This window comes from Bicyclus anynana, chromosome 15 (assembly GCF_947172395.1).
Source record: "Bicyclus anynana chromosome 15, ilBicAnyn1.1, whole genome shotgun sequence".
NCBI classification, from domain to species: domain Eukaryota; kingdom Metazoa; phylum Arthropoda; class Insecta; order Lepidoptera; family Nymphalidae; genus Bicyclus; species Bicyclus anynana.
This window is the reverse complement of record NC_069097.1, coordinates 3,394,279-3,415,855: the sequence shown is the minus strand read 5'-3', so window position 1 is coordinate 3,415,855 and position 21,577 is coordinate 3,394,279. Positions and strand designations below refer to the sequence as shown.

Below are 21,577 nucleotides of genomic sequence, written 5' to 3'. Positions count from 1 at the left end.
GCCATGATAGCCCAGTGGTTATGACCCCTGCCACCGTATCCGGAGGGTGTGGGTTCGAATCCAGTCAGGTAATGCACATGTCCCGGACCTTTATTCGAGTTGTCTGAGTTGGAGGTGCCTCCAACTTTTCAGTTGGGTGCATTTTAATACATTAAATGTCACGTGTCTCAAAAGGAAAACATCGTGAGGAAACCTGCATACCTATATGAGATTTTTTTTAATCTGCATCCGCATCGGGCCAGCGTGGTATTAGTGCTATTGGCCTAACCCTTCTCATTCTGAAAGGGGACTCCAGCTCATCAGTGAGCCGAAGTTGTCTTTGATCTAGTTTATGGATTCCTAGATTTGTATAAAAAAAAATATGTCTGGCTGCACCTATTTGCTACGTGTCACTGTGAATGTGATTACTATCTAATGTTTATTTCTTATTACTAAGAAATAACAAATGAGGGTATATATTTGTATGCCGGATCTTAAAGTAATATTCCTTTTGACATGATATGAAAAACTGCCGCTAGTTACCACACATAAATAGCTTCGTAGCAACTATTCGTCAGTGTTAGTCGACCTGCCACTTTGCGGACCAATGCTGTGCAATTGAGTTGTGTATAAATTTTCTCTTTTGAGCGCCTCATTGTTCATACGCTAGTAACACATCTAACAGTATTTAATATCATTGAGGTAGGTAGGAGGAGATCTTTCACTAAATATGTATAAAAGGATTAAGAAAAAATATCATTTAAGAGAGTAATAAATTTTGTTTAATAAATTAATAAATAAATATATTGTCATCATTGTTTCATTATTATCACTTAAAGCTTGGCAACTTCGTTCGTAACACTTCCGATGTTTCGAGCGGGGCGGGGGGCGTGTAGCGATGAATGAAAAACCCACGACTGACGCACGTCACTTCCCAGCTTGCACGATTTCAAACCCACACAGTCTTTCCCCCCGTCGCTCGCGTGTGATGGGAGTGCTATCAACGTGCTCGCCAGACTATAGTTTCACTTTAATTCTGACGACGACGGCTTCGCATGGCGCGAATAATATCGTTATATACAAGAGTTTTCGCATCTACACCCCATATGAAGTCTACATGACTGAATACACGCATTGGCACTCTAATCCTTCCAGCTAAATTCCCCAGTTCCGTGAATAGTCTCTCCACGTCTTTTATGTCTCCCAATGGATCGGTTTCAGAATAGTGCAGATACACTGGTGCTGATATTTTGGACAGGTTGTAACGGGGAGGGGTCGCGGTTCCATATCTCCGTCGGTTTGTGACAGGTCCGTGGTCGTAGCGCTTGAATTCGCCACTAGCGATCGATTGGCCGTAGTGAGCAATTTGCCGTAACGCAACACCAGCTGGGTAGTGGCCAAGTATCACTGGTAACATGGTCTGAAAGTAAAATAATTCATTTTTAACATAAAAATTCAACTGACTTCAAAGACGTATTTCAATTAGTTTGATTTTAACACCAAATTACTGAACTGATTTTTATGAAAATTAAATGGGACCAATCTGAAAGTACCTATAATACTCTTTCAAACAAAACAAGAATTTACAAAATTGGTTTAGAAATGACGAAGTTATAAGGTATCAAACATTAAAAAAAAGACACCAGCGGCGAATTGCAACCTCCTCCTTTTTTTGAAGTCGGTTAAAAGGAATTCGAATTAACATCATCCGACGTCCACTGCAGGACATGGTCATGTAGGGACTTTCAAACATCACGATCCTGAACCGTCTGCATTGAGCAAATCCCTGCGACTTGCTCGTCGTCGTCAGTCCACCTGACTGACGACATCGAATTGATGAGATCGGTTATGAATCAATTTAGATAGCCCCTAATCTGAGTCACAGCCTGGTGTTCAGTGAAAATTGGAATGAAAAATGGAAATGAAATTCACTAAGTGACAGTCTACTTAGTTTTAAAAAATATTGTAAAATGGTGATAAACAAAAAAATCCCTGGCAGCTCTTGTCGGATCAAGGCGCATTTGGAACCCTTGTAAATTAATTTTAAGTTTTCGACTTCAATTATCACCATTATAAAATAACATCACAAAAGTTCTTGTGAACTAGCCTTTGACTTTGACCGGTGTTCAGTAAAGAATACTTCAGTTAAGTTCAGTGGGATGCTTCGGCCGTGGCTAGTTACCACCCTACCGACAAAGACGTACCGCCAAGCGATTTAGCGTTCCGGTACGATGCCGTGTAGAAACCGAAAGGGGTGCGGATTTTCATCCTCCTCTTAACAAGTTAGCCCGCTTCCATCTTAGACTGCATCATCACTTACAATCAAGTGAGATTGTAGTCAAGGGCTAACTTGTAAAGAATAAAAAAAAACAGTATTCTAAGCAATAAAGAGTTTCATCTTCTGTTCTAGTGATCTAACATCAAAGTTCTTTTGATAAACAAATATAGAACTTACTGCATTGTGTTGCCCTTCACCACTTTGTCCAGCAATGAAAAACATGGCGTCACTGCAAAGAGGCTGAGTCGGTGCCCCGTCAACACAGAACTCTTTGCCTATCGTGGTGAAAATTGGCATTTTAGGCATAAATTCTGCTATGCCACGTCGAGCAGCCATTTCCTGGAATTATTTTTTTTAATGGGAAAAATGGTTCCCGTTCCTATGGGAATAGTAGGATATCGGATTTTATCGGTTAACTTTTAATAAAATATGAAGATAATCTTAACTATAAAATGGTTTATTTTGTACTTTGGTTAGATTTCGTATTAGAGCCGTGATAGCCCAGTGTATATGCATAGCTGGGCATTAACTCGTTAATCCGTTAATCGTTAATTAACGAAGTTAACATTTTTATTAACGGATTAACTTTTAAGTTAACTTTTAAAAATGTTAACGGACCCGTTAACTTCCGTTAATATGCAGAAGTCCGTTAATCGTTAATCCAATGCCTACTATAATATTTACCGCGCGATGTGATTAACAGGTTTAGACAAGTAAGAAATTATGAAAGATTTTTTTATTCAAAGAAATCAACAAATTACTATAGGTATTTATGTTAAAATTATAGATAAAATCAACTAAAAACAAATTATGGCACTTTTCCCCAGTGCTCACCTTTATTTTTCCAGTGGGGATCTCACACAATGATATAAACATGCAATATTAACCTGTCATATTAACGATTAACGAAGTTAACTATTTGTTTAACGGTACCCAGCTATGTGTATATGACCTCTGTCTCCGATTCCGGAGGGTGTGAGTTCGAATCCGGTCCGGGGCATGCACATCCAACTTTGCAGTTGTGTGCATTTTAAGAAATTAAATATCACGTGTTACAAAACGGTGAAGGATAAATATCGTGAAGAAACCTGCATACCAGAGAATTTTCTTATTTCTCTGCGTGTGCGAAGTCTGCCAATCCGCATTGGGCCAGCGTGGTGGACTATTGCCCTCTCATTCTGAGAGAGACTCGAGCTCAGCAGAGAGCCGAATATGGATTGATAATGATGATGATTGTTACCTCAATTCTTCTGGCATGGGGAGCTAAAGCTTGCAACAAAGGGCTACTATTGTTCCCCATGAACGCTATGGGCGCCATTGCATGCATTGAAATAATTTTCCTGTTATACTCCGGTCGAAGGGACCCCATTACAAAGAACGTCGTAGTGCCCTGAGAGAATCCAACGTAGTGCAACGCAGAATGTCCTGTTCGTTGAAGTACGTAATCGATAGAGGCAGGCAAGTCCATATCTCCTATTTCATCCCAGGAAAACTCCCAGAAGGCATTGCTCAAAATGGAGTCTGGGTTTAAGCGCACGTTTCTCCTCGAGTAGTAGTTTCCACGGGCATTTCCCATCCAAACATCATAGCCTTCCTCCGCCAAAATGTATCCTAAAATAGTGTATTAGTGTAATAGTGTTCTTCCAAACTCCATACCGTTGTGACGAACTGTTTCGGTCGCCCACTCTAGGTCCACCAATACTTTCATACCTCATTTCACATTTTCATACTGTGCGCGGTTCACGGAATTCCAATTACGAGAAGAATTTTAAAAATCGGATCAGTAGTTCCGAAGATTACCCCCTATATACTTTTAGTATAGATATAGATAAGCCCTTTAATTTGATACCCATATTGTAGAAGTCCATTAAAAATAACTATTCCGCCATCTTGGGTGGTCTGCCATATTGTATTTAGAATAACGTCATATAATATCGTGCATTGTCATCCAATCTTAACGTGTATACAAAATTTCAGCTCAATCGGTTGAAGATATACTTCAAAATTAAGCTCAAAGAATCCACCGTAACATTCTACATACATTGCAAGTTAAAAAATAAAAAAGCTTTTAAAATGATATGAATTATGAAAGTGTTGGTAGCCAGACCTAGAGTGGGCGAACGAAAGAGTTCGCCACACCGTACCAATTGCAGGAGCATGGGCTTAGCTCGCAAATTTTCAGCCTTCATAAAAGATAAGTCTAGCTATCGCAGGATATAGTTCTTTTAATCACTAGCGGACGCTGGTGACTTCGTCCACGTGAAATTCAGTTAAATAAAATAACGCGGGAACCAAGGATTTTTCCGGAATAAAAAGTAGAATAAATGTTGCTCAATAACTTCCTGAAACTCAAGTTGAAATCGATTCTGCCGTTCCAGAGATTAACCCGCACAAACAGACAGACAGACAAAAATTTTAAAAAAGCTTTTTTGTATTTTAGTATCATGTAAATAATATTTTGGAATCCGTAGAACATTGGGCGTCAGCTGGTTAGTAACAGCTTTTAATAACCTCGCTATTGATACAAGAGAGGGGGGAGGGGGGGCTTATCAAGAGTTGTTACTATCCAAATGTTCGCTTACTGTTGATTAATTAAAAGTTATACAACAAAACAGCCACAATGTCCTACAAATTGCGTGGTACATTATCTCGTTCCGACGCTCAGAATTTTTTATTTACTGGTAACTCAGTTTACCAGAAACAAGAATTTTCGTAAATAAAAAAGTTGATCGTCTCATCGAGATGAAACTACTCTTGAAAAATTAACTTGATAGTAATCAGTTGTAAAAATGTTCTACGGATCTCTGACTAAGTAGGTATAACTATATCTAACCACTTGAGAAAACAGTAATTTTGATATACCTAACCGACAGACATTTCAATTTTATTTCTGTGTATTGATTAATCTGATTACCAAGGCCAGATCCAGGTCCCATAACGATAAAATCCGCAGATGAAGACAGTAAGCCGTGCATCAAGAACACAACGGGCTTGTTCCCAGGCCTGTTGTTGGAGTCTCTGCCGTGAGGAATGCGGTGCAGTCCCAAGATGTATCCATCTTCAGTCGTCACGAAGTGCTCTTCGAATGGGTAATTGTATTTTCTCACCAGTTCCGGCTGAAATGGCCTTAAGGAATTATACTAGTTTTCCTGTAAATTTATTTTCATCTACAGCCGTGGTACCTTCCAACAATATCCCGAAAAGCTTCATGGTCAAGGTCAGTGCCGTACTAAAGGGGGGCCGGAGAGATATAATCTCGGGCCGCATACGGAAGGGGCCCGCGGTAGATTTTGTTTAATTGAAATTTAAAAAAAAAACATAAAATCCAAATGTGCAGGCCGCTTAAAACTCATCAGACGAGTATCTTCTAAAATTAGTGATCGATTAAACAGCTGCTAATTGTAACACAAAAATAATAAACCTATTCAATGTTTGCAGTAATGTAGAATTCGTTCGATTGGCCATTTTCATAAAATAGGTACAGAAAGAACCAAATAAAAAATACATCCTCTGTGTTTGGGTTACAGGAATTGATATTTAGCTAATTAACCTAACTTAACCAAATGTAACTTAATTGGTCCGCAGAAAATTTACTGTGACAGACGGACATTCGGACACGCGAGTGATCTAAGTAGGTTCTGATTCTGTACGTTCGAACGCTCGGAACCCTAAAAATAGTAGGGAATATATAAATGTATCTAAATAAATAGCCAACACTTACCAAATCTAGCGTAGCATCTTCGTTAATGTTGTTAGAGATACGGTTACCAGATCCCTGGTTTCTGATTAACTCTTCGATGTAGTCCACATGAGGTGAGCGGACACCTGCAACCAATGCGATAGTACAACAGAACACAAGTCCTAACCACATTTTTGTCAGGTAGCACTAAATTTTCTTTTAGGAATTCATGATTTTTATAACATCAGGCAAGTTGGATAATCCTTTTCGTATCACAACCATTATGTTATAAATTATGAAAAGATGGGTTTAAAATTGCACCGATTAAATATCTTAATCCTGGTACTTAACAGATCATTTTTATCAACACCGAATGAATTTAGTTAATTATTTTGGCGTAGTTACAATTTTTTTAATTGATCGTGGAATAAAATGTGTTTAACAATGTTGCACTATCCTTTGGCAGGAAAACTTTGCGTGTTCTTTGTGAATTAAATGTACCTACTGCCGCACTATTATGAGTAATTAATTTAGACGTATATGATTGTAGTGGCACTTACTAGAAGACGTTCAAGATATAATATATAACCTAGTAATTTTACTAAACAATTGCGTGAATTGTAACACGTTTTGCTAAATCATTATTATCTTGACAGAACATGAAAATATGCAGGAAATAAAAATCGAGTGGACATTTCTATTTCAAAAGATTTAGCATAGGTTACCTTACCTTACTGTATATAGATTCAATATTCATAGCTATAAACCTATACATAAAAAATAAAAATAAAAGGAAAATAAATTCCGTTTCCGTGGTAATTAATTTTTTTTTTCAGTAAGTTGTACAATGTAACTAAATCGTTCGATATATAAAAAATATTTTAACTTTGAAGTAATCAATTGGTTCTCGTTGGTTCCGAAAAAGCCCACGCACGCTACGGCACTGCTTTTACTATGGGCATGGGCACATATTAAGGTGTCAATCGCTCTTCCGTCCAAGCGCGTAGGTATTTGGTACCTACCTATATTATTATTAAATATATTAATTATTTAATAATTAATATATTTAATAATATTTATAATTATTATTAAACAATTTCATTCTCTTTACCTCAGTATAGAGAATGAAATTGTTTAATAATAATAATCTGAGGTATTAGTGTTATTACATATACTTATCTCGTACATATGTATTATAATACTACTGATGACTTTCTGTATAACTTTTAATTAAGTCTTAATTACCTACTTTCGTTATATAGAGAGGTAGGTATTAATTATTTTATCACCTCGACAACATTACAAGTTTAGTGTACTGATAAGGATTCGTTATTTTTTCAATAAGTTGCACTAATTTATGCAATGTCAAAATGTTTAAAAAAAAGTCACTTTTATCAAGAAAAGTTATAGGTAGGTACCTACCTACTTACGACATATGTACCTACCTAGAAACAGTCAAGGTATTATAATTTATAACACATTGCTCGTAAAGTAATCTCATAATTCACATGTGCCGTAATGTAATGTAAAATCACAAGAGTGCCTACCTAACCACAGTGAGTCTTTACAAACTGCGTGCTGTAGCCGGTAAAACTAGGGTGAAACCATAGAATTATAATGTACTTGTACCGAATCGTAAATCTATGGGTGAAACCACAGAACAGACATCGCTAAAAGCTAACGCTTGTGGGTGAAACACATAAAAAAAAAGAAAAAAAAGATTGTCACGCGTCTCCTTGACATCCCCTTATATGGACAAACTTTTTTCATAATTTGTATTTCAAAATTTAACACTAACAACAAAATACATACGTAATGTACGTTACTTATATCAATATAAGTAATAATCAATATTTACGTTGAGAGTTGCGGAAAAAAATTAACTAATTTGTTCTACAAGCACTATGCTTTTTGGGTTATTTTTCTGGTCAGGCTTTAAAGAGTAAGGACAAATACTATACTACAATAAAAGTTATCATAATATTAATTTTTTATTTGTAATATAAAAGCATGATTTATAACATTAATGAGAAAAATGCAAACAGGACTGTTCCTTACAGCAGTGCACCAGATTGAAATTATTTGTTAGTTTGGGAAAGAAAATGACAAGTTATTGTCCACATCTTTTGTATACAAACTAGATACCTAACTAAATTAATTAATACAAAATATCATTTTGTTACATTACATTTCTTTCTCGCCAACAAACTGCATGTACAGTTTGGCGAGAGAATAGAATAAGATAAATATTTTTTTTCAATAAAAAAAAGTAATGTAAGAAGATAATATTTTATATCAATTCTTATATTACATGCCTTCCTGCTGCATTCTTAATACATGGATTACATTAAAGCAGTAATGAATTATATATAGCTACAAATAAACATAACATCTATCTAGCTAATCTTATCTGCAATAGCAAGATAATTTAAGTCACAGAGAAAAAAATAAAACATGTATTCCATTATTTTTGATTATTAAATAGCTTTAACACAAAACTGTGATCTATGCTTTAGTACTTATATTCGTAATTGATCCATCAGTCCCTTCTTTTTAGACAAAATATAATATTTTAAGGCAAGAGCACATTAGAGCCACTGGTTATTGCTTTACATTGATTGTGCATTGCCAACACATGAGTTATGGGTGGATGGCATTAGTGATTCACTCAAGGATGACGCATCATTCGCCGCCAATCGTTGATCTAATCTATCTATCTATGAGACTAATCAATAAAGAAAATGGACTACTATTTGACCAGGCGAGTTTCACTCCTTTATTTACGCGTAAGTCGATAGTGTGATTCTAAAACTATATCTCTGTCTACCGTTTTTGACGGCCCCCGTGGCGCAGTGGTATGCGTGGTGGATTTACAAAACGGAGGTCCTGGGTTCGATCCCCGGCTGGGAACATTGAGATTTTCTTAATTTGTCCAGGTCTGGCTGGTGGGAGGCTTCGGCCGTGGCTAGTTACCACCCTACCGGCAAAGACGTACCGCCGAGCGATTTAGCGTTCCGGTACGATGCCTTGTAGAAACCGAAAGGAGTGTGGATTTTCATCCTCCTCCTAACAAGTTAGCCCGCTTCCATCTTAGACTGCATCATCACTTACCATCAGGTGAGATTGTAGTCAAGGGCTAACTTGTAAAGAATAAAAAAAAACGTAATACTAAAGATGGAGAGATAGACATGTCACTCATGGATTCCATATAAATGAGTGGACACCAAATTTAAGAGTGCTGGATGGCTATAGTGAGCTATGACCTCAAATATGTATATCCACATGAAATCTCATAAAACAAAGCTTTTTGCTTCCATTATTGTTACCAAAAATAATAAGGCGCTGTTGATTTTGCAGCAAAATGTGTTAAGTAGTGAAAAGTAGCATTATGCTTTAAACATAAAGACCAAAATGGTTATCTTTTAAAATGTTATTCCTAGTCTAATAAAATAACTAAAAGAACATTATTACTGCAACAAAACAATGACAAAAATTTTTCAAGTATTTAAATTTTCAAATAGAGCATCTAGATTTGTAATACTGAAAACTTTAATCCTTAACAACTTTTTTAGAATTTCACAAAGTTCAAGTATATTGTAAGAGACAAAATGCAAAAATAGCAGAGTAAAATAAAAGATCTCATACAATGTTCTTCAGTCTTTCAGTATTAGTGGTTATGGCTTGGCAAGTTCGTTGATGACACTCCCATGATATGCGGGCGACGGGGGGAGGGCTGCCGGGTATAAAGTCGTGCAAGCGGGGAATTGCTACCTCACGGCCCGCGCGGACCATCGGGAGTGTTACGAACGAACTTGCAAAGCTATAGGACAATAATAAATGCACTTTTGAGTAGATACTAGAAATCTTCGTCATCCGAATCGAGAGCTGCTCTTCTTCTATCAAACTTAACAGTGCTTGTTGATTTGGGCATTTGCTGGTTCAATGATTCGAGCAATTGAATAAGTTCCTGTTCAGATATCTTAGTGCCGACTTGTCCCATTTGGACCATTCTGCAGATCATGTTTTCCACCATAGCACCTTTCTCTGGCTTGCTTAACTTGATTGTATTTACTGTAACAGAAAGAAAGCTTAACTTAGTAAATAATATTTTTCATCAGTAAATTGTATTTATTGAGTCACTGTTCTACAATAAAAATATCTCTAGGAAAACATTTATGCATGAGATATGTTAAGTTGCAATTACAGCTCATTCAGTTTAACTTGACACCTGGCTCAAATGACTTTGGTACTGTGTTTGTTTGTTTGTTGCACGAGTTATACCAATTTCATCATTAACAGCTTATTTTAACAGTCCACTACAGGGACAGGCACCCCTTCTTTTCTTTTTGGCTTTTAAAATTTAGTAATACACAATTTTTACCTTGACTTACAACAGAAATCTTTTACTTGTTTTTATTAAAATTTGTTTATTTCAGACCCTTATTCCAAGTACTATATGAAACGAATATTGTTTAAATTATTATTTTTTATATCAATCAACTAGCCTATTAAGAGCGAGCACTAAGTAGAATATTTAAAAGCATTTACATCGTGCTCTGGCATCTTGACTAAGTGCTTGTGCCAGAATTGAGTGTTTTGCTTCTTCCATTGCTTGCATCCGTTCTTCCTGCGCCTTAGCTTGATTTGGATCACCACCCTGAAGATTAATGTAACACTAATTTTAGTACCATTGGTTTATAGAAAATACCCCTGATAATTACGATTTAGACCTACTACTTAGTGATAGAGCAGATTAGCATTAGCATCATAATGTCTTAAAATCAAAAATCTTAAAATAATGAAAATAAATTTGATTAATAAAGAATAATTAGATCTAGATAATATATATTTTTGGATAACATTTATTATGGAAATAAACAATGTATATATATAAAAATGAATTGCTGTTCGTTAGTCTCGCTTAAACTCGAGAACGGCTGAACGGCTTTATCTTATCTTGGTCTTGAAATGTTCGTGGAGGTATAGGGAAGGTTTAAAAGGTGAGAAAAATTAGAATAATTGCTGGGAAAACCATAAAATCAACCCTTTTCTATTTCCCATATAAACGTTTGAGTTTTAAGTAGGGGTAGGAGTAGGGTAGAGGTAGAGTAGGGGTAGGGTAGGGGAAGTGTAGGGGTAAGGTAGGGATAGGGTAGGGGAAGGGTAGGTGTTGAGTAATGTAGTGTAGGGATAGGGAAGAAGTGCACATAAGTCAAAGCGAAGCTTGACGGGTCCGCTAGTTTTAAATAAATAATAGTTTATTGGTTATATTAATAAAATTTCATATAACAAACTATACTTCCACATCAGCGAATTTCTACAATTTAGGCATGTTAAGGCCGAACAATTAATAGGGTTTAAACAGGGAAATTATTTTTATATTATGTGTTTTTAGCTGTTAATGACATCAACCTCATGCAAGCTAACTTACCCCATGTTGGGCCTGTAATTGTGCCAAGCGCTGCTGCCTTATTTTATCCAACTCTGGATCAGCCATTTTCTTAAATAGGATTTAGCTAAATTTAAATAACTCAGTAAATAGTTTTAATATTAAAGAATAGATAAAAAGAAAACTGAAGAAAATGATGAGAAAAAGCACAGACCGCAGACGTCAATATTCAAAGTCAAAGTCAAAGTCAAAAGCCATATTAATTTACTCTTTGTCAAAAGCACAGAATACACAATTACACAGAATAATAAATACAAAAGTACAATTTTTTTTATAATTATGGATCTGGGCTCTAAGCTCTAGTCCTTTTGCACAGGTGAGTACATAATATTACGGCTAACTGTGCTCTCAAACCACAGAACACTAATACTCCTCAAACACAGTTCAACTGATGACAGATGTCAGATTATATTTATTTAGAAATAATTTAGTAATAAGTAATAAGTATTACAAATACAATACAACACGATCCCATTCCGATTTCCGATCAGATAACGCACGCCATTAACGATCAATTATTCTCAAGATTCTGCAGCACCCACGACTATAACTGATCGTGTATTTGTCAGGCTCGACCTATGAAACGTCTTCGCTGCCGTTTGCGTTGCGCTGCAGAAACGTGAAAATAATTGACCGTCAAAGGCTGACTTAATTACTATAATTAGTTTATCGGCCGGTAAAATGTTTATTGAATGTTAAATTTTAATAGATGTATGTCGAATTACATATTTATGTTGTAATTACGTGTTAGTTTGTTTAGTTTTTAAAGGGAGCTATTTAAATAATTCCTATTTAACTTCATAGGAACCTAAGAAGATTACATAACCTCAATTAATAAAAATGGCAACTAGCACAGTATTAGTTGGTAAGCTTTAATATTATTGATATCTCTATCACCGTGATATTCATTAACATGAAAACTATAAATATGACCAAAAATAACAAGAAGTTGCATTGTACAAGTTGTGTTAAATTCAGTTAAATGTAGGTCAATAAAGTTACTTTTTTAACTGTTATTTTTCTATATTATAAGTTTTATTTTATTTATATCAGGTGGGGGAACAGGCTTTGTAGGGAAACGACTGAATAAGCTTCTTAAGGCAAGCAATTATAATGTTGTGAATGTATCTCGAATGCCAGCTGCCACTAGCATATCTTGGACTGCAGTAGAAAGTTCTGGATTGCCACCGGACACCACTGCTGTTGTGAATCTTGCTGGACAACACTTTATGGATTTTACAAAATCATGGACGCCAGGGTAAGTCCATCATATAGTACACACAGCCACAAACAACACACATCAACTATAAATTGCATTAATTTATATATAACCATAGTCATATTTACTAGAGGACTCTGTGCACATGAGGACAATGACCTCATTATTCATATGTGCACTAGAGTCCCATTCTCTTTCATAGTTACCCGACTATGAAAGAGAATGAAAGGTACGTTCTCCAATTTCAAAAGTATGTAGGGATTTCAAAATTGCTATATAATAGACGTAAATATGCCTTGCCTACCCTGAAGACTCATTACGAACCGTGCGTTGTGGAAGGAATTTCCCATTTTGTATAATTTGTACATAAAGTGCATACCCTAGTTAAAATCGTTATGCACGCCACTGATAGCAGGCTGTGTGGGCAGACTGTGTATTCTGTGCCTGTCTAAAAAGTTACGAAAGTTGCACAGATTGTTAGAATACTTTATGCGACTGTCTCATGTACACTTTGGTGTTAAGCCAGGGCATGTAGCCATGTGCCACGTTGATTATCTTTCTACAAATGCTAACACTTTGAAAATTGAAAAATGTATGGGAATGACATTTGCTATCGACATGCCACATGATCAAGTAATCAATCAGATCTGTCATTCACATACATTTTGTTAGTTTTCAAAGCGAAAAGTTAGTATTTGTAGAAAGAAAATTGATGTGCCACATGACTATAAGCCCACATCCACATAATAAACATGTCACTAAGGTACTTATGTTTGATATGTTTCAGATTTAAACAGAATGTGTATAACTCTCGGATTTTCACAACGAGATCATTAGCCACAGTTATAAATAAGAGTCAAAAAAAACCCAAGGTGTTTGTGTTAGTAACTGGTGTTGGGGCTTACGAGCCTTCTGAAACAAACAGATATGATGAGTCAAGCCCTTCAACAGGGCAAGATTTCTTTTCAAAATTACTTGTTGACTGGGAAAAAGCTGCTTATGTTGATCCACCTGTGAGACCTGTAAGTGGTAAGATTGGTTATTCTACAACCACATAATATTGACTATATTTTTTAATAATTGACAATATGGATAACATTCCACTATGGATACTATTAAAGTAACTACTACTTAAAAGTTGCACTACATTTGTCTGCAATGAAGATTGCTAAATGTAGTGCTGTTCAAAGAAAAGTCATTTGAAACCTGAAATAACAAAATTAAACTGATATTTTACTTAAGAATTATCCTGCTATATCTATGCTTGATGATGACAAAAACTTTGAAAATAATGTGTACATGCTTTAATTCCCGACTATGTTAGTGATCGTAAGAAGGTAGTGGTTAGTGATTGTGTGTGGTGGCATGCTCTCTGAATGGCCTATCTCCAGCAGTGGACAGATACAGGCTGATGTAAATGCATTTATTTAGTCATAATTTGTTTTTTAATAGTTTTCATTCATGTACCGCAACATTGGCATACAAACTGTATGTGACGAAATATCATAGTGCAACCTGAGGTATCAGGAGAGACTGACAGTCCACACAAATGAGCTTGCATGGGCTCTGAGTCTTTTACTTGGCTACAAAGACAGCATTCCAGACCTGTGGAACAGATTTCCACAACAAGCCATAGGGGGAGCTGCTGACAGGGAATCTGCAGCAAACTAGCTCCTAAATCCTTATATCATGCTATCAGATACATGAATGGCTTATTGCCTTTTGCAGATGTTTGACAGAATTGCAGATTGCCAAGTTGAAAGTACATATATAAAAAAAACAATAATTTCAATAATACAGTACAGATTTTGTTTTATGAACTGTAAAACAGATAAAAAATGTTTTCAGGTTATAATCAGATCTGGTGTTGTAATTGGTCGCGAGGGAGGTATGATTAAAAACATGTTCTTGCCATTTTATCTGGGACTTGGTGGTAAAATATCTACGGGTAAACAGTATCTTCCATGGATACATATAGAAGATTTGACAAGGTTAATACAGTTTGCTATAGAAAATGAAGAAGTCAAGGGTATATTGAATGGTGTTGCACCCCAAGTAATCACAAATGCAGAATTTACAAAGGTATGAATTACATTTATCTACTGTCCATGATAATTATAGAATATTCAGGTGCAATATGCAACATGAAGTTGCTGTTACACACAATATGTTAATGTTCCTGCTTTGGAGAGAACTTTGAGGCATTTTCTGTCATTGTATGTATAAACTAGCGGACGCCCGCGACTTCGTCCGCGTAAAAATTGATGTAAACTTCTCTACCTCTACCTTACCCTGCTCGTAAACCTACCCAACCCTACCCTACCCTACCCTACCCCTACCTTACTCCTACCCTACCGCTAACGCTAACCCTTCCCTCCCCCCACCTTACCCTACCCTAACCCTACCCGTAACCTATCCTACCCTACCCCTAATCTACCCCTACCCTACCCCTACCTTACTCCTACCCTACCGCTAACCCTAACCCTTCCCTACCCCTATCTTATCCCTACCCTAACCCTACCCTACCCGTACCCTACCCCTACCCTACCCTACCTCTATCCTACTCCTCCCCTACCCTATACGTTCCATATCCTTCCCCTACCTCTACCTTGCCCCTACCCTACACTACCCCTACCTTATCCGTACCCTACCCTACCCTACCCTACATTTTCCCTAAATTACCCCTACCCTACCTCTATCCTACCCCTTCCCTACCTCTATCCTATCCCTACCCTCAGCAAAATTGGTCCAGCCTTTTGTGCGTGGTGCTATGACCAAAAGACTATAATTTCCCAAGCGACTTCTATGCTAATACTATAAAGAGGTAAAGTTTGTGTGGTTGTCGGGGGTAATCTCTGGATCTACTGGACCGATTTGGAAAATTCTTTTACCAATAGAAAGCTACATTATTTGCGAGTGTCATAGGATATGTTTGGTCCTCATATTCATACGGGAACGGGAACCACGTAATTGAAACCGCGGGGCGTCATATAGCGGCATTTCTGCGACTTTCAGAAATTTTGTATTATCTCCGAAACTATATAACTAATTAACATACTGTAAAGGGCAAATCTTATCTCTATAATATCCTTGTGATTATTAAATCATTTATTTTGATAAGGATTTAAGTTTAGTTGTGTAAATAATGACGTAAACCTTAGTTTCAAATTTAAATAATTTATTAAAGTACTAAAGGTGCTATATCTGCTAAAATATAAAAGATAGATATATGGTGTCGCGGACTTTTTTGTAGAACTTTTAAAGGTTCAAAAAGCCTCCATACATTTATTTCAGTTATACGCAATGGTTGAGGCAGCGCATGCGAATAAGTAAGTTTTTCGGTCTGACCTGTAAGAGAAAACCCGCGATAACGCAGTAGTTATATATGATAGAAATATAAAATATAGCCTATAGCACTCCCCGATAACGTAGCATTCTACTGGTGAAAGAATTTTTAAAATCGGTCCAGTAGTTCCGAAGATTACCCCATTTCAAAAAATTGTTACAAACTTACAAACTTACAAACTTTACCTCTTTATAATATTAGTATAGATTAAACATCTGACAAAGTCAAAGTCAAAACATATTTATTTCAAGTAAGCTTAGTTTACAAACAAAAGTAATTGTTACATTATTTAAACATCATTTGACGGCCGCGTGGCGCAGTGGGTAGTGACCCTGCTTTCTGCATCCACGGCCGTGGGTTCGATTCCCACAACTGGAAAATATTTGTGTGATGAGCATGGGTGTTTTCCAATGTCTGTGTGTATTTATACATTATATAAGTATTTATATGTAGTATATAACTGTATATTAATAATATAATATCAACTATCTTAGCACCCATAACACAAGCTACTCTGTATGCTTACTTTGGGGCTAGATAGTGATGTGTATTGTTTAAGTATATTTATTTATTATTTATCATCCTCAGCCGGCCAACCCAATACCGGTGGTCAGGAGTAATACCCATAACTTCAAGGTGTTGATGAGTCCACTTATAAGAGCCAAATTGCATAACTAATATTTTTTTTAACTAAAAAATAAAAACTTATGTTTTCATACAAAGTAATTCAAATAATTCCGACTATCCATGTAACACACGCCTTTATCTATCCTTGCATTTTAAAATACGTAAAACTTGGCTATGTTATAATTATAAGGATGCATATTAAGGGAGACATTTTAAGATCTATTTCATCAACGAAGATATATAATATATAGATAAGACGTAAGAAATATTATTTACCCAGAAAATATTAATTTTAGAACACATGTTCCTTGGACATTTTTAATTAATTTTCGGTGAAGAATATCACCCTAGAGTTATGGGAAATACTCCTCAGCACCCTGTATAAGAATGGAGAACTGGAGGCAGGAAGCTATTTAACAGGTTTATTATGATAATACCTTCATCTATTTTACAGGCTTTCGCTAAATCGCTGCGGCGACCTGCCATCTTCCCTGTACCAGAGTTCATATTGAATATGCTCCTCAATGAAGAAAGAGCTATGATGCTAACGAAGGGTCAACATGTCACGCCCAAACGGACCATGGAGTACGGATTCAAGTATAAATACCCCACCATAGAGGATGCCTGTGGAGAATGTGCTCATCTTATTCCGAAAAACTAGTCATCATCAACCCATATTCGGCCCACTGCTGAGCTCGAGTCTCCTCTCAGAATGAGAGAGGTTAGCCCAATAGTTAGACTGGCCCAATGCGGATTGGTAGACTTCACACATGCAGAGATTTAAGAAAATTCTCTGGTATGCAGGTTTCCTCACAATGTTTTCCTTCACTGTTTGAGACATGTGATATTAATTTCTTAAAATGCACACAACTGAAAAGTTGAAGGTGCATGCCCCGGATCGGATTTGAACCAGCACCAGCATTTGAATAGAAGCACCAGTATCACACCCAAATTCACAAACAAAGAACTTGTGAATTTGGGTGCTTCTGTTAACCTTCTATTAACCAACCAACAAGTAAGAATGTCGCCCAGAGTGTTTAGTGGGAGTTTTCAATGTTATCATACTTGATACGACAACGGAGATGCCCTGTAACATTAACCTTGTACACCAAAACATACAGAGCATCAACGGCAAGGAATTAGAAGTTGAACTATTTGTAGAAAAATTCAATATACACATCTTATGTATTACGGAGCATTGGCTCACTAACTCACAGCTGTCAGTACTTAATATTAATAATTATTCATTGTCAAGTGTGTTCTTCAGAAGGGCTGGTCATGGTGGCAGTTTAATTATTTTACATAATAACTTAAAATGTAAGGATCGAAAAGATATAGTTAGCCTTTCTGTAGAATGCATTGTTGAACTATCCTGTGTGGAGTTGGAACAAATTGTTATAGTATGCGTGTACAGACCCCCTCCGGCTGACTTTGATCAATTTGAAGAGGTAATGGAAGATGTAATGAGGCGATTGTGCACATCTTCCAAACAAATACTGATTTGCGGCGATTTTAATGTTGATATTCTAACAGAAAACTCAAAGTCTGTTAGATTTCTTAACTTATTCAAATGTTTTGATTTGACACATGCTTTTAACGAACCTACTAGGATAACCGCAACTTCAGGTACCTGTCTAGATAATATATTTTATAATTGTGTGCTTGAGAGAAAGAAGATAATAAATAAATTAAGCTCTGATCATAGTGGTCAAATAATTACTATTTTAAATAATAAAACCAATAACAATCAATGGGTAAAGTATAGGCCAATAACTGAAGGTAAATTAGAGCGATTCAAAAACACAATTATTTCTAAAATTCCAAGTCTTGCATTTGAAAATAGTCATCCAGACTTGCTCTTTGGTACACTTTTCAAGACAATAGACAGAGAGTTTAGTAAAATTTTTAACTTCAAACGCATTAATGCTAGCCAAAAATTAAAGTTTAGCGAATGGGCTACTGTAGGCATCTATAAAAGTAGAGATAAATTGTACGAGTTGTACGAAGAAAAACAATATACTCAAACGCGAACTTATTTAGATTATGTAAAAAGATACTCAAAAATTTTCAAACGTGTTTGTATTCTTGCGAAATCGTTACACATCAAACAGAAAATAATTGAGTCTGAGAACAAGATACAAACCACCTGGAATATAATTAATAGAGAATCAGGAAAAATCAAACCGCGTGATACGAGTTTTGAATTAATTGTCAATGACAAAAAGGTTAACACTGATAACGAGGTTGTTAATGCCTTTGAAGATTTTTTCCAGAATGTTCCTATCTTGTTAACAGATTCACTGGATTCGTCTGCTACGGAAGCTCAGAGACTATTAAGAGGCAATGTTAAAGAGTGCAACGATCTTTTTGAATTTCACCATATCACTGTATCTGACATTAAAAAATCTTTCAATTTGTTAAAATTAAAAAGAACTGGAGATCTGTGGGGCATGTCAGTGAAAGTAATATCTAATATAATTGATGTCATTGCTCCCCACTTAGCCATTATTTTTAATGAATGTGTGGACTTAGGTATTTTTCCGAACCTAATGAAGCATGGCAAATTGATACCACTTTTTAAATCAGGAGACAAATCAGATCCTAATAATTATAGACCGATTACAATATTGCCAACACTTAGCAAGGTCTTTGAAAAAATCATATTAAATCAACTTTTATGTCATTTTAATTTAAATAACTTGTTTCATCCTGAACAGTATGGTTTTACAAAAGGTCGCAATACTACTGATGCAGGGGCTAAACTTTTAAAACATATTTATGAAGCATGGGAAAGTTCTAAGAATGCTATTGGTGTGTTCTGTGATCTGTCCAAGGCGTTCGATTGTGTTGACCATAACACTCTTTTACTCAAGTTAAGCCACTATGGCATCAAAAGTGTTGCGCTTGATCTCATTGCCTCTTATCTCAGTGATAGAACACAAAAGGTATGCATAAATGATATAAAGTCGCACGGTTCCACTACCAAAATGGGCGTCCCACAGGGTTCAATTCTGGGTCCTTTTTTATTCCTAGTGTACATAAACGATTTACCATTCCATGTCAGCGGCATATGTGAGATTGTACTGTTTGCTGATGACACATCCTTAATTTTTAAGACGGACAGAAATAAAGATAACTCTGACGACGTAAACCGTGCCATGTCGCATGTGTCGCATTGGTTTACTGCAAATAATCTACTTTTAAATGCCAAGAAAACTAAATGTATTGAGTTTTCATTGCCAAATGTAATAAAATTAGAAAAGTCTATAATGATCGATGGTGAAACACTGGAAATGGAGAGTTCCACAGTTTTCCTGGGAGTGACCTTGGATTGTAAACTTCAGTGGGGTGCACATATAGAAAAACTGTCTGGTAAACTCAGCTCAGCGGCATTTGCAGTGAGAAAAATAAGACAGTTCACTGATGTTGATACAGCTAGGCTAGTTTATTTTGCGTACTTTCACAGCGTAATGACTTACGGAATTTTATTGTGGGGCAAGGCTGCCGATATACAATCTATATTTGTACTTCAAAAAAGAGCAATTCGAGCAATATATCAATTAAAATCACGCGAGTCCCTTCGTCAAAAGTTTAAAGAAATAGGTATACTAACAGTAGCCTGTCAATATATATATAACTGTATAGTATATGTAAGACAAAATATTAATTTGTACAAACGAAAAGGAGATTTAAACCCACGTCTTACTAGACACGGGCATAAGTTAGTTATTTCTGCATATCGTCTCCAAAGAGTAAAAAAATCTTTTGTAGGTTTGGGTGTACTCTTCTATAACAAGATCCCCAAGACTGTGATGGACCTGCCAATGCATAGCTTTAAGCAATGTGTTAAAAAACATTTACTTAGTCGAGGTTACTACAACATTGATGAGTTCCTTAAAGATAAAAGCGCTTGGAGGCCATTGGATCAGCTTCCACCTTCACACAGGAAATAAAACTATAAGAAATTGTAATTGTTATCAATTGTAAATTATAATACTGTACGACTTTTTCAAAAGAGCAACTGTTGAGTTTCTTGCCGGTATCTTCTCAGCAGAACCTGCCTTCCGAACCGGTGGTAGAATCTTTACAAATAGTCAACTGACGTGTCAAAAGTGCTTGTAAACTGAGCCTACTTGAAATAAATGATTTTTGATTTTGATTTTGATTTTTGAGGATCGCGTAAACGTAAACGCGAATTTCTAAGAAAATGATACACCAGTACCATCTAGTGGCTCTACTGCACAACTGTTTAAATTTCTTAGAAATTAGCGTTTACGTTTACGCGATCGTCACAGTATGGAAACATTGAAAACTCCCACTAGGCACTTAGATCTGACAGCCGTCAACAAGAGAAAACCTCCAATGTATGTTTCTATCCGAAACTAGCATTCCCAGGAGATGTTAAGTCTACAATAATCTATTGCGAAGTTTTCGTTTTGGCATTTTTTGGGTCTGGGAGCCTCTGCTGCTTGGGTTCGTCAATTATTTTCGGGGAATAGCAAAACAATATATTATTTACTATTCATAGTGTTGGTTGAGGCCAGGTTTTTGGTACCTACTACGATAACAGATGGATATAAAAGTACTTAGTATATACAGGGTGACCCGTAATTAATGGATAAAACGTAAATAGTAGATTGTTATTTAGATTTTATTAATAACAAGTCAATACCCTGTATATATGAATTCTAACACATGTTCAATATTTACCAGACACTGGAAAACACTGATTATATTTTAATTCCTATTTATTAAATTGTAAAATAATTTACACATGTTATACATTTGGTTGGTGGTTGAGATTTTGTCTTATTGAATTATTATTAGGTATCAAAGAAATGTATTATAAACCTACTTATAGTATGCGGCAAACTTCAAGTCCGCTCTGAACACGAACACATATTATGGCTCCGCAGTACACCAGCGGAATTATAATAGTTGCGCAAGTCAGTATTTTTCAATGTCAGAACGGACTCTTAAGTTAGGCGTATACTATACTA

General features: G+C 36.1%; 3 protein-coding genes across 3 annotated transcripts; 1 reads left to right on the top strand and 2 right to left on the bottom strand.

Moving 5' to 3' along the window:
• Positions 1-959: 959 nt before the first annotated feature.
• On the bottom strand, positions 960-6,128 carry LOC112044976 (lipase 3-like). The gene is made up of 5 exons (XM_024080999.2): positions 5,979-6,128; positions 5,172-5,373; positions 3,498-3,868; positions 2,435-2,596; positions 960-1,399 (listed from the first exon to the last, which is right to left on the bottom strand). The coding sequence occupies exons 1-5, from the start codon at positions 6,126-6,128 to the stop codon at positions 1,010-1,012; spliced, it is 1,275 nt and encodes a 424-aa protein (XP_023936767.2). The 3' UTR covers positions 960-1,009.
• A 2,595-nt stretch (positions 6,129-8,723) lies between these two features.
• On the bottom strand, positions 8,724-11,565 carry LOC112044941 (programmed cell death protein 5). Its single transcript, XM_024080958.2, has 3 exons — positions 11,368-11,565; positions 10,485-10,593; positions 8,724-10,007 (listed from the first exon to the last, which is right to left on the bottom strand). The coding sequence occupies exons 1-3, from the start codon at positions 11,431-11,433 to the stop codon at positions 9,793-9,795; spliced, it is 390 nt and encodes a 129-aa protein (XP_023936726.1). The 5' UTR covers positions 11,434-11,565; the 3' UTR covers positions 8,724-9,792.
• An 844-nt stretch (positions 11,566-12,409) lies between these two features.
• On the top strand, positions 12,410-17,377 carry LOC112044951 (epimerase family protein SDR39U1). The gene is made up of 4 exons (XM_024080965.2): positions 12,410-12,643; positions 13,392-13,626; positions 14,453-14,686; positions 17,032-17,377. The coding sequence occupies exons 1-4, from the start codon at positions 12,519-12,521 to the stop codon at positions 17,236-17,238; spliced, it is 801 nt and encodes a 266-aa protein (XP_023936733.2). The 5' UTR covers positions 12,410-12,518; the 3' UTR covers positions 17,239-17,377.
• The last annotated feature ends 4,200 nt before the right edge of the window (positions 17,378-21,577 follow it).

What these genes read in the sequence shown, in the direction of transcription:
- LOC112044976 (XM_024080999.2), bottom strand. Translation starts at nt 6,128, where the DNA reads ATGTGGTTAGGACTTGTGTTCTGTTGTACTATCGCATTGGTTGCAGGT. An exon ending in GGGACCTGGATCTGGCCTTG is followed by an intron (nt 3,869 to 5,171) that starts GTAATCAGATTA and finishes ACACTATTTTAG; the next exon opens with GATACATTTTGGCGGAGGAA. An exon ending in GTGAAGGGCAACACAATGCA is followed by an intron (nt 1,400 to 2,434) that starts GTAAGTTCTATA and finishes TTTTACTTTCAG; the next exon opens with ACCATGTTACCAGTGATACT.
- LOC112044941 (XM_024080958.2), bottom strand. Translation starts at nt 11,433, where the DNA reads ATGGCTGATCCAGAGTTGGATAAAATAAGGCAGCAGCGCTTGGCACAA. An exon ending in AATTACAGGCCCAACATGGG is followed by an intron (nt 10,594 to 11,367) that starts GTAAGTTAGCTT and finishes ATTAATCTTCAG; the next exon opens with GGTGGTGATCCAAATCAAGC. An exon ending in TCAAGATGCCAGAGCACGAT is followed by an intron (nt 10,008 to 10,484) that starts GTAAATGCTTTT and finishes TTTCTGTTACAG; the next exon opens with TAAATACAATCAAGTTAAGC.
- LOC112044951 (XM_024080965.2), top strand. Translation starts at nt 12,519, where the DNA reads ATGCCAGCTGCCACTAGCATATCTTGGACTGCAGTAGAAAGTTCTGGA. An exon ending in ACAAAATCATGGACGCCAGG is followed by an intron (nt 12,644 to 13,391) that starts GTAAGTCCATCA and finishes GATATGTTTCAG; the next exon opens with ATTTAAACAGAATGTGTATA. An exon ending in TTGATCCACCTGTGAGACCT is followed by an intron (nt 13,627 to 14,452) that starts GTAAGTGGTAAG and finishes AAATGTTTTCAG; the next exon opens with GTTATAATCAGATCTGGTGT.